The 12,731-nt window shown below is 40.1% G+C and overlaps 1 protein-coding gene across 2 annotated transcripts in view; it reads right to left on the reverse strand.

Moving 5' to 3' along the window:
* Nucleotides 1-611: 611 nt before the first annotated feature.
* cnnm4b (cyclin and CBS domain divalent metal cation transport mediator 4b) overlaps nt 612-12,731 on the reverse strand; it is a 52,928-nt gene continuing 40,808 nt past the window's right edge. Inside the window, exons 6-8 of one of the 2 annotated variants that reach the window (XM_084945291.1) lie at nt 11,721-11,783; nt 7,229-7,407; nt 612-4,910 (exon numbers count right to left, since the gene is read on the reverse strand). In XM_084945291.1, the coding sequence (XP_084801417.1) occupies nt 4,653-4,910; nt 7,229-7,407; nt 11,721-11,783 (500 nt within the window). In that variant the 3' untranslated portion in view covers nt 612-4,652. The remainder of the gene's footprint in view (nt 4,911-7,228; nt 7,408-11,720; nt 11,784-12,731) is intronic. The other variant, XM_084945290.1, reaches the window with a different exon arrangement.

A 12,731-nucleotide genomic window follows, 5' to 3' on the forward strand; every position in this document is an offset into this window, starting at 1 on the left:
ACGCCATGTCTGACACTTCCTACAGTCAGGTTTCCGACAAAGAGGCGGGGACAGTCAGGGTTAGTTGCAGTAAACCTGCTAGGGGGCAGGTTAGCTTCACGGAGTGTGTCGTCATGGTGACTCACTCAGGCTTCATCTGAACTCGCTTTGTGAAACCGAAGACCCAGAGTTTTCGTTCACTCAGGGTGTACTTACTCAGAGTTTGCACTAAACCGGCTTCCTGAAATAGGGCCCTGCTTTGCGTTTGTGTGGGAGCCCCGTCAAAAACCTGTCCGTTATGCTAGCAGTGTCCAAGTATTCCTTTTTTTTTTTCATACCCCCCCCCCGCAATGGCTCTGCGCCCCCCCTAGGGGGCGGGCCCTACACTTTGGGAACCTCTGAGCTAGAGGAATACGTTTTTGATTGCTGAGGCAATGTTTTGTTTACTTCAAAAACAAGAAGTAAAATCTGTGAGTCAGTGGTGAAAAATTAGATTTGCATTAAATATATTTATAGCTTTAAACAGTATAGAGGACTAATAAGCGTAGTATTGTATGTGTCCATTATTGGGAAAAAAATGTCAGATCAGCCCCAGAAACAAAACAAAACAAAACAAGACAATCACAAAGCTCTGTAGAGAAATATATCTCAGGTTTATTAATAACTTTCTTCATTTTCAAAACTCATTAAGACAGAAATTATAAAACAGTATTTACACCTTATGTCTATTTATATTTAAGTTAAAGCATGCCAGAGAGAATGAAGGACAATCAGTATTTTTTCCCAAATGCCAGTCGCTCCATTCGCTCTGTTCCCAAATTTAACTCGAGACAAAAAAAAAAAAAAAAAGTTATTACCACAATCACTAACAGTGTTCTGAGGTACAAAAAAAACAAAACAAACCCCCCCCCCCCCCCCACATTATATAGGCACTGACAAACACATTCACGTGCACCATAATAAACCCAAACCCAGAACAATTTAAAGCAGGGGGTGTGGGATGGGGGGCCACTCCAACATGAACATGGAAAAAATACAGTCCTTTGAAATAGGAGTGTGTGTTTGCGTGTGTCTCTGTGGTGTTTAAGTAAAAAACAAGGAAGAAAAAAGAAAAACAGGAATGAACACACAAAAAAGTACAGTCATTAAAAAGTAGTGAAGCCAACACAGCAGTGAGAAAGTCCTTTAGCTTCTGTGTGGACAGGGGAATGAAATTATTGCAGTCACTTGATGAAGTCAGTGATAATATGATTATGAAATTTGGGTTACCAGCAGCATTGTGACACAACTGTGTGTTGTGTGCTGCTTCTGTTTTTAAACCACAAAAACCGTGGACTCTTTGAATCTTTGTCACTTGCAAAATTCTTACTTGTTGCTTAAAAAACAAGAAATACAAACATTTCTTGGAAACGGAGTAAAACATGAGCACATGAAGCTAATGCAGATTCAAAAGTAGAACTAGTGTTTACTCACTGGGGTTTGTCATTAAAGCGTTGGAGGGGCTGCTGGTTTTCTTTCAATATTTGATTTAAATTGGTGTCAACTAAACTGGATAGTTGATTGATGAATAATTAAATAGATGACTTCGGTTACCATTTATTGACAATCTTTCCCATTAGCGTTATCTAGTGGCATTTTAAGTGTGAAAAAAAGATGAAAAATCTCATTCAAGCAGCACTTTTTTTCCTTCTAAATATATTTCCATGTGCTCAAATACATTCACAGCCTGCTTGAAATGCATTTCCCCAAAACTGTTTAGCTACAATATTTGCACAGAAGATGCCAGCCAACAGCCACAGCCTCTTTATAAGCAGCATCAGTGCTGTACTTTAGTCTTTGGTAGGCAGTAACATGCAATTAAACCTGCCAAATAAATGATTCAAATATACAAGTCACACTCACAAAGCATCTAGTTTGGTGCAAAAAGTTGTAGGTTTGCCAACTGAGACATAAAATGCATCATCTAACATTGAAATGTTAGAGGATCCCTTTTGTATTTGGTGAAAGAAATAAAATAATAATAATTTGTGAAACAACATTAAGTCAACTACATGTAACTACGTCAAAAATGTTTATTTTCTAAAAACACTAAAATTCTAATCATGTGTTGCACTTGCTGAAGTTTTGGAAATTTACTGACCTCTCTGGCCTTTTCCACCACCGCTGAAACTCACTTTCATTGACATCTCACTTCAACAAGATAGGAAATTCCACAATAACGGAAATGCTTTTGGTTTCAGATTTCCTCATCCAGAAAACAAGTAGTAGTAGACGTAGTAATACTAATTTATTCAAATTTCAAAATCATTTTTGCTGCTGGGTGTTATGTTAATGCTCCCGATCTCAAAAACCGCAACAATAAAAGAAAAATCAATTTTTTTTAAATTAACACCAGCTTGTGATTATCTTTCCTTTCGCTTGCTTCGTATCATATTCCTGGTGTCCTGCATATCCCAGAAGACTTGGTCACATCTTTTAGAGCAAAGCTGGAAACTTGTTGCTTGTAAATCTTTGCTACTCAAAGATGACAGAAAAAGTAAAGGCGGTGCAACCATAAACTTTATATCATCTTCATCTTCAATGAAGTTGTGCATTTATTTTTACTGTTGACAACTGGAGGAACTGCGAGCTCAAGGACTGCCAACCTGTTTATCAAAAGACAGCCATGAGCTAATGCATTCACAATTTTACTCTAATTGGAACCTTGTTTTACTAAACAAACATCAAATTATACTAAATAAAAAAGTGAAATGTTTTGCTGTGGTCTTAAAGTAGATTCATTTCCTCATAAACTTTTATATAATTACATTTTCTTTGCAACCAGAGAACTCACCCCTGCTGGCCATTAGAAAGAACACAGGATTAAGGCACTTCTACACTGGGTTCATGTTTCAAACCTAAAGGCTATGACCATCTTTTAAGTATAGCCTAATAAAAAGTACCAAAAAGTGAACATCTGTTACATGTAGTTGTTAGTCTGTAAATAAAATTCTACAACGGGTGTCTTAAAAGCAGCAGAGTATCACAAAATAAAGAAATACCCACGAAACCCGGCTGTGCTCCTGTTAGAGTTCAGGGAAAGAAAAAGATTTTCAGATTCTTCTTTAAGACGTTGTCTGAGCGTACAGTAAAATATAACTGGTAAAATATAACCAAAAAACAAACAAACAAAAAAACCTGACAGAATGTGGCTAATGTTGCATTTGGAGACACAAATACAAAAACTATGTTAGAGTGACCCCCTTTTCCTACATTAAAAACAAAAAGCAAACCCGAACATAATCACTGAATGGAAAGAAACATTTTAACATGTAAAATCTCCCAAAATGGTGAAATAAAATTGCATTTTCTCCCCTTCAAATCAACAAGAATATATACACGCATACACAGACATTAAACTCAATAAATAAACTCTCAGATTTCTTAAAGTATTTTCCAGTCAGGAGGTGATCAAGCTTCTCACTTTTGGTTTCTGCTCCCAACAAGTCAGATGATGGCCAGTTTTGGTCTCGTACACGCAAACTCACGCACAGACACAGACTACCCATCGTCTTTAGAAACAAAACAAAAAAAGTAGGAAAGGATTCTTTGCTCTCGAACGCCTTCGTCTCTGCAACCCATCTAGAAACTCCACGTCTGTCCTCAGAGGAACAGAATTAAAGGTGACACAGATATGGCATTTGGAGAGCAGGGCAGCCACAGTTAACGTACCCTACATATTTAATTTAACACATTCAAAATATTCATGTTGATTGTCTTGTTCACAATACAGACTGGTGGTCTATCAGCGGCAAATCTCTTAACAACTCTGGGATAAAGGCTCTGGGCTACCAGCTGTTTCTATGCAGGAAACAAGGAAGAGAAAATATATCTCTATAGATAGAAATCCACCCCATCCCCATCCTCATTTAACCACAAAATCCCCCCAATAAATATCTCACTATAAATTTCTATGGTACACGTATTACTTTGTGTGAACTCCGCAGACATGCTCGGGTCGTCTTTGTCCTCTAGCTGTATGGAGGAGGGGGATGCAGGTTGCTACACATGCGGCGATGGGCTGGTTTGGGGCTTTCGACCACACTTGCTTTTACATACATCCGGAAATGAGGAGGAGGGCGGAGTCTCCCTGAGTCTCTGATTAGGGACAGTGATTTAGAAGCAACGCACGCTCTTTCTCACACACACTACACCACACACACTTAAATAATCGGTAACACCTCTGAACGAGAAATGGAGGAGCTTTCTGGTCCAGTCAAACAGGTCCTTCAGATCAAGAGGCATGTGCAAACACTGACGCGATACTAGTTTCTGTCACTAAACTTCCATCGATCGGTAGAGGTGTGGAGACTTTGGTATGTGTGTGTACACCGATGAGCCCAAACATTATGGCCGTAAATATCCTGTTCATCCTTTAAGCACAGTCAAAATGTTTTGGCTCATCAGTGTGTGTTTGCTCTGTGTGTACGCGATTGTGTGTGTGTTTAATCTTTGCATATTTACACAGTATGAACGTGGCTCGACTCTTTGGGCCTCATCAGCTTGTGCCTGCATTCCCACTCACACAAACACGCACACTCACACACAATCCTCCCCTCCTCGGCATACAACCGGGCGTAGTAGTGCACGTGGGCCAATGTAGGAGTATGGAGGGCTGGTACCAGTGGAGGCTGTCAGATTCTGTTCTCCACCTGGCTGTGGTGGTTGCCTGTGTGTGGCGAGTTCTGCTCATTGAGGAGGAGAAGCGTCGTCTCGTCCGGGCCGTTCTCCGTAGGGGTGGAGTCTGCTCCCAGGTCCGTAATGGTGGTGTTACCGATGGTGGTGGGAGGCGTCTGATCCATACGAATAGTGTTGTGGCTGCTCTCGGGGGACTGCGGCGTGCTGTCCAGGCGAGATGCCATCAGGCCGTTCTGGTACTGAGCTCGTGTGATCTGAAAAAATGAGGGATAATGAGAATAGTTATCATTCTTAATATGTTAGCAAACACCGGCACAGTTGTATTTCTAGCAGTTACTGAGTACTTTTAAAACTGCATGCCAACAAAACTTTTCAGAACTGTATGTCCTAGAAATTTCAATTTTAAAGACCAAAGGTGTGCCTGCATTTTAAACAGAATTTCTGTCTGACTTTACAAGAAATTGTTCACTTTCAGTCCAGCATGCGGCACAGGATAACGTCACTGTGATGTCTAACTGGATCAATGTAAGGATAGTGCAGGTAACTGCGTGATTTATCCAGGAAACTCTGTACTTCTTTACTGACAAAGAGGCTAAAGTGAATCATTCCCTTTGTTTGCTGCGTGTGATGAAATGTTTTTTCCTGACGCTGCAAGGAAATGTATGTTTCTGGTCAGTCCATCTGTTAGACTTTTTCCCTATCACTATATTGATTGTGGGACATCACCACAGCACTGCCATCGTTCACCACACTTGCTGGAGTCTTCTGCAAAGAAAGCTGCACTCTCAAATCCATCTGTATCAACTGGGAATCTCTGAACTCCATTGAGATGCTGGTAAAGACCCACACAATCACGCATTTGTGTCGGTTGCACCAGGTAATCAGAACTGAGAGGAGCACGAGTAAAAGTAGTAAAAAATGACACCAAAGACACCATTCCAGCAGCTGCGATGTCACTTCTTGCATGCACATCTGTTTGTGAAGGCAATAATGGCGAGTGTAAATCAAGTGCAATGCTTCGCTGATAGGTCAAAGCCTTATTTTTATTTTAAATGCCACCTGATATAAAAATCAGAACTATTTGTAGCACTAGTTCCCAGAGCTCCTACACTTTTGAGAACTTCATAGACCCATATCTACATATTGTAGCTGTTTACCGTCACCAGTCAGCAGTGTCACAAATCTCCAGAAAAACTGGTAACATAAGCTCATTTCATTCACTGTATTGGTGTAGGTCCTTTAGCTTGGTCTGTTCTGCAGAGAAGAAAATATTTATGATATATTTCTTTGCAGTGATGCGAAACCAACCGTTAAAAGTGTCCACTGCGGTTACGGTCTTTGCTTCTAATATATGATTTTGATGCATTTCTTCCTCTTCAACCCCTTTTCCTGTTCAGCAAGCTTTTCACCCAGTAAGAATGATAACAATTCATAGTCTAAGGAGCTTGGAAAGAAAAGCGCCTGGACTTCTTTAAGTTGCTTGAAAACGTTTCACCTCTCATCCGAGAAGCTTCTTCAGTTCTAGGGTCAAATGGTGGAGAGTCCCAGATTTAAGCTCTGTGGGAGTGACCCACCGAGAGGTACAATGGACCCCCTAATGATCCTCTAACTAATCACATGAGCCAAGGTGTGAAAATGGGTGTGGGTCACAATCAGCCAGGGTTTCAGGTGAGCTCATTGTGAAACCTAGCCCCACCCTATCACGTGATTTCCTGAGGTCAGATGGCCCAGGATGTGAGTGGGCGTTAAGGCGTCTGGGAAGGGATCTCAAAACTGGATTATAGCTGGCAGACAGTTGGTGTCGTAAACCACCGCCTCTGTTCAAAGATGGTCACTCACAGTGGACATAAATGGCTTCTTTCACTCCTCTTTCAAACCATCTGTCCTCTCTGTCCAAAATGTGAACATTGGCATCCTCGAAAGAGTGACCTTTGTCCTTTAGATGCAGATGGACCGCCGAGTCTTGTCCTGTGGAGGTGGCTCTTCTATGTTGTGCCATACGTTTATGAAGTGGCTGTTTGGTCTCTCCAATGTAGAGGTCTGGGCATTCCTCACTGCACTATACAGCAAACACCACATTGTTAAGTTTGTGTTTAGGAGTTTTGGGACTCTCCACCATTTGACCCTAGAACTGAAGAAGCTTCTCGGATGAGAGGTGAAACATCTTCAAGCAACTTAAAGAAGTCCAGACGCTTTTCTTTCCAAGCTCCTTAGACTACGATGACCTGGATGACTGAGAACCTTCACAGAGATAACAATTCATAGCACCATCATGTTCTGAAGCTACTGCATTGGTTGAATGACCACTATTTAGATAGCCAAAGATAGTAACCAACACAGGACCATAAATCCTGCATAAAGTTTGGAAAGGCTTGTTCAAATCCACTCCACCCACTCCCCATGAACTGGTTAATAAGTTCAGTAAATAAATGGAATTCTAAAACATAATTTAGACTCTGGCCCTTATGGCGGAAAGACTTGCCCTAAAGGTTTCTAGTCCCTGGAGAAAGATCATGTGGTGAAAAAAGGCCTTGATTGTTAATTTGGAGGTAAGAAAAAAAAAAAAACCAACCTTGGCAAACTGTAGGTCAGTGAGGGCTCGGACGTAGAAGTCTGGTATGTACTGCTGCATGGGGATGCTGTTGTTGAGCTGACTGTTGCTGCCGCTGACCGAAAGTGACTCCATCCGGTCGGCTCCGCTCATCGAGGCTGTTCGGTTCAAGCCGCTGATATGGGATGGTGAACGAAACTCTGCAAACACCCACACACATGCAGGAAAGGTTAATAGCACCAGGTCCTGTTACGCATTTAAAGACAGGGTTGTGTGATAAACACCTATCGGGCCAGCCATGCCGTTGGTTGGGCTTGATGTTACTGTTTCAAAGCCTTTGATGGTGGAGACCTCAGAGGCACAAGATGCAGTGTAGCTTCAAATGCAGGTTAATATAAAGAATAATTAACGAGTGAGAGTGATTAGTGACACACATTGTGTAATGGATGCACAGCAATAGCAGCAGTAACACCTAAACAGAAATAAAGTTAAACCTATGAAAGTAAAGGAGAAAAAAGGTAGTTAATATTTAGGTATTTAATCCACTCTAAGCACCGAAGCAAAGACGTGCATCCTGCTGTGCTCAAAGCCAACAACATCTAAAAGTTTTCCAAGAGCACCATCAAACTCATTAAGGACTTATTAAGAGAGCTGAAAGCAATATTTGACGCTGTAATCTGTTAAACATAAGTGTGAGTCAATGTTTAAATATGTGTCACATTTTCAAGTGATAACTCACAACAAACTGCTGAAAACCTCAAATTTTACTGTTCACTGGTTAGTCAACAATTGTAAAACTTTCCAGGTGGAAATTTCCTGGACAAAACTTTCCCACATTCAATTTTTGATAGAAAAAAGGTTTCTGTGTTTAAAATAATTAATATTTCTGTGTGACATATTAAAAAAAATGACTGGACTTCTTTAATTTTGTTGAAGACAGTTCATCCAAGAAGCTTCTTCAGTTCTAAGAGCAACTGGTTGAGAGTCACAGAAATGTAAGTCCTATTGAAAAATGTAAAAGATTTGACTTAGAATGAAATAAAACTGAGAAAAACATAAAATACTCCCAGTCAGAGCTAATCAATAATAAACCAATGGATTAAATGACACATTATTTCCAATTTAAGAGCATATGACGTATAGAGTTACATACAATAACCTCCACGGAACTCTATAAAGTGACACATAATAACAATCATAATGTAACCAGTACAGCTTAGCCATTAGTTCAGCTCAGTTTAGCTCTAGATGGCCATAACATGCAGCATGCACCTCCCACTTCCCTCAGACGTGTTATGTTCACCCTCTGCTCACTCATAGTGTAATCACAATGATGACATTCACGGATGTCATCCAGCTGATGATACTCCTGGATGTGTCACACACGCGCTTCACACGCAAGCTCATTACCAGATGTGTGTTATTACCAGTTGGTGTGAGTCTTCCAGTAGGGGGCCTCAGTGAGTCATAGGAAACGGTTTTACCTAGACATGTCAAGTGTGTTAGCTTTCAAGAAATTAAGCTCTAAAGTTAATCCTGGTTGTCTATGGCTACTTTTTAAGTTAGTGGTTAGATGTCACTTCATCAGGAAACAATAATTGTCTAAAATAATCATTTTAAGATCCAGTAGGGAACCTTTCTTTAGTTGTATCCTGTCAACTTATTATGCAGCCACAACTGAAAACGACACTCAACCACTCACAAGTTAGCACCCTATTTAATTTCAAATCTTTCTTTACATATAAAAGTACCTTTTAAAAAAAAGACATTATCCCATTGATCTGTGAGAATTATGAATTCTCAACTTGCATCATCTTAGTTCTGTGAAACTGTCATATAACAATGAAGGAGTGGATCTGATTATCTCAAGGGAGAGGAATGATAAAGCATATCTGGCTTTATTGTCTAATTTTTTCTAAATACATCATGATGTTTTTTTCTAAAAGTCATCTTAATGTATTAAATTACACTTGAAAATGAAACAGGAAGCTCATAAGGAAAGTGTTTAATGAGGTCATAAGTTTCTCCCCCATACATATGCTCTCTGCTAGCTAAAAACGCGAGTGCTAAAGATAGCGATACCCCGGCCCTCCCTGCAAAGACACAATTGAAAGCCTAAATGGGAAAAGTATGAACCAATCATGCTGTTTGCCTAGCACATACATAGTTTTACAACCATTTCAGAGGTGTGGGGGCAGGGATATCTCTCTACTCATTATTACTCATTTAATGACATAAGTAAGTGTCATTTTTAACCTTTTTCTTGACTTACTGTGTTCAAAATGTGCTCAGTGGTAAGATGAACAGAGCCACTCTTTAGTCTGGATTGAGTTATTAATGACGCTTTGATGTTATAAAACTGTGCCCACGTGTACTAAAAACATAAGAAAGTTTTAAACCTTATTGTGAGATCTGGTCACTGTGTCAAACCCCCCAAAAAGTCTCCTACTGGATCTTTGAGAACAAAACTCTGATAATTTTAAAAGAACTACCCTCTACCTGTGAAGTAGTGCTCGCACAGTGAGTCGGTGCTTTTAACAGTAAGGCAGACAAGTGATTGGACCAAATTCTAAATAACAATCACCATACACCCATTTTAATTTTTTTTCTAACTGTGCTTTAAAAACACTACAGTCTATTACAGCTATTAATATTATTTAGTCTATTTGAAACGAGTGTTTTCGTGACATCGTCAGGTCAAGGACAACAAAAAGAGCTGAATTAAAAGGCTCACATGCTGCATCTTAATAGCTCCACATTCTCCATTGAAAACAGTACGTCCAGATGAAGAGAATCGATCTTTTGGGAGCTCATTGTGTTTTTCTTTTTTAAATTGCATTAGCAGTTATACTTAAAAACTCCTGCGATGCCAACAGAAGACAACCCCATCTGAAGCTATCAGGAGCAGAGTCTGCAAAGAGCAGACAGCTTAACCCCCGAGGGGATTCATGTCCCTTCTGTGCATCTCATGATGTTGTCCCGTCCTTCTGAGTTTTATTTTAGATATGCCACGTGATCGTGTTATTCCCCCCGCATTCCCTCCCAGTTTAAGATGTGTGCTGACATTCTGGTTGATAAACTCTTTGATCAACTTTCATTATTTCAAAAAATTAGACAGACGCCAGTTTCACACTTGCATCTCCTCGGTGCAATTATGAATCAACGAATGTGCAAAATTAGCTTATTGTACAGACCAAAATCCTTCTTTTTCTCTAACCACCAAGTCACATTATTCCACATCTCCATCATCCGTCTTCAAGTCTCTCCAATCTAGTTTTAAACACTCTAAACATACTTTACATGGATAACAGCCTAAAGCAAACTATCCAAAAACGTTTTTGAAAACACCCTTAAAGACACTTTTGAGACTAATAAAAGGCAATTTGGGATTATTTTACACTTCATATAATTGAAATAACTGATGCTGCTTTTTGAAAGCCGAGCCTATTCAAATATTTAGGGGTTAAAAATGAGCTATGGCTAATATTTGGTGTAGAGGTTGTCAAAAGTTAAGTTATTGCCATTTTGGTTACACATGTGACTGTGACTAAACAAAGCTATGAGTACTAAAAAAAAATCAAACTTTTTTTTCTTTTAAATGAACCTTCTTGGCCAAACATGTATAACACTCTAAAAATACTGGCAGTCGCTCGTGCTGTCCCTTAGCCTCCGAGTAGATTCACCTATGATAATATATGTGAAGATCCAAGATGACTTCCTCGGTTAATGCATTCCCAAGATTACCAGAAAACCTGACTTTTGACTGGGGCATCGAGTTCACTGGGTTTCAATCAATTTAAAAATCCTACTTTGCCTCGTTCTCGAGTTCACAAAGTGGGCTGTGGTAACAACACAAACCAACACCGTTCAGGCTGAGAGAGAAAAAATGATCAGGCTTCGATTTAACAGATTTTTACAAATAAGTTAATTTAAACAGAGATTAAGTTGTTTACAATGAAGTAAATTTAAATTAATGCTGGCCTACATTAAGAAAACACTGATTTATCATCTTCTTCTTTCCTCCTGCTCATTTACTGCCCAAAATTGTAACAATAAAATGCAGACGTAGTTTGATCTGCTATGATGGAGGTTGCTTTGGTTGATCAAAGAGTTTCTTTGCCAAAAAGTAGCTGTTATCCTCTAAATCTTTGCTCTCCTTAAAGGGCAAATCCGCCTTGAATCACACAGAGAAGAAAGCTAACGCTGTACTTCTGATCTGTGGGCTGAAACCTCAACGTGCTGCACCTTTCGGCACTCAAATGGCGATGTGAGGACAGGTGAGGACTGAGCAAAAATTACAGGACTGTATATAAAAGTCTTATCTGTGATCTATTATTTAAACCCACAAAGAGCACTGCCATGAGAATTTCTCTTCTCTTAGTGATCCGGCATCAATTCGCCCAACATGTACAACAGAGTCAAAGCTAGTGCCCCCCTCTACTCAAGCTCTACCCATCCACCGAGTGCCCCATGTGTCCTTTGTGTTAAAGGACCCAGACATGCCGGCGTTTACCTGGCAACCGAGAGAACAGAGAAAACCTCTTAAAGGAGAGGCGACGAGGACGATGTGCAGCCACTGGGAGAGGAGAGAAGGAAGGAAAGAAGGGTAGAGGAGGTAATATTGATGAGGACAGACAGAGGGGGCAGAGGTATGAAGGCGAGGGAGGGACAGTCAGTGAGAGACAGATCTGCTTCCAGTCTGGACAAGGACATGCAAAACCGGGAGAAACTCTGCTCCACTGAAAGAATCACCACACGTCGGGTTACACCGTTTGCAGGTGAAGTGAAATTTTCAGGTTCTCGTTACTCAGCTTCTTCTGAAAGTCTGATTGATCAGAAATTTGATGAAATGAGTGACAGAAGATGACAAAGGAAAATAAGAAAATACAAGCATTTCACATGTTTCACCATCTGAGGCACTTGAGAGAGTAAAACACTTATTCTGAATATGGAACTGAAAGGAAATACAGAAGAGAAATCAGATCATTTATGTCAGATTAGATGCTCATTCATTGTGATTTAATTTGTGATTTAATGTGGCAATGTTAGACACACTGAAACTCAATCACCGCTCTGGGGTTTTCACAGCCTACACTATGTGGATGAAAGTATTGGGCCATGCCTCTGAGTATTTCACTCTCAGCTGTAAGTGGTATTACCAAAGTGGAGGATAAAAGAACCACAGCAAATCAGCCACAAAGTGGCAGACCACATGACGCTGCGGCGCAGCATTAGTGTGTACGTGCTGCTGCTCTGCTGACTCAATAACCACACAGTTCCCATCTTTCTCTGGTATTAACATCAGCACAAAAGCTGTACAGTCAGTCAGTGGCTGAACACTTCCTATAGGTGTAATGTTTAGGTAGCCTTTAGCTTTTGTCCATACAGTCTCCCTGCAATGGTGATCAGACAGAATTGGAGCTTAACTTTTATTCACATGCCAATTTGAGCACCAAAAAGCTTTTATCTATTAGAATCAGTTAGGGTACGGTCATCATGAAAATCTTATGTCAGATCATCAGAT

Source organism: Perissodus microlepis, chromosome 12 (genome assembly GCF_051167445.1).
Source record: "Perissodus microlepis isolate ML-2025 ecotype Zambia chromosome 12, ASM5116744v1, whole genome shotgun sequence".
In the NCBI taxonomy this organism is placed as follows: domain Eukaryota; kingdom Metazoa; phylum Chordata; class Actinopteri; order Cichliformes; family Cichlidae; genus Perissodus; species Perissodus microlepis.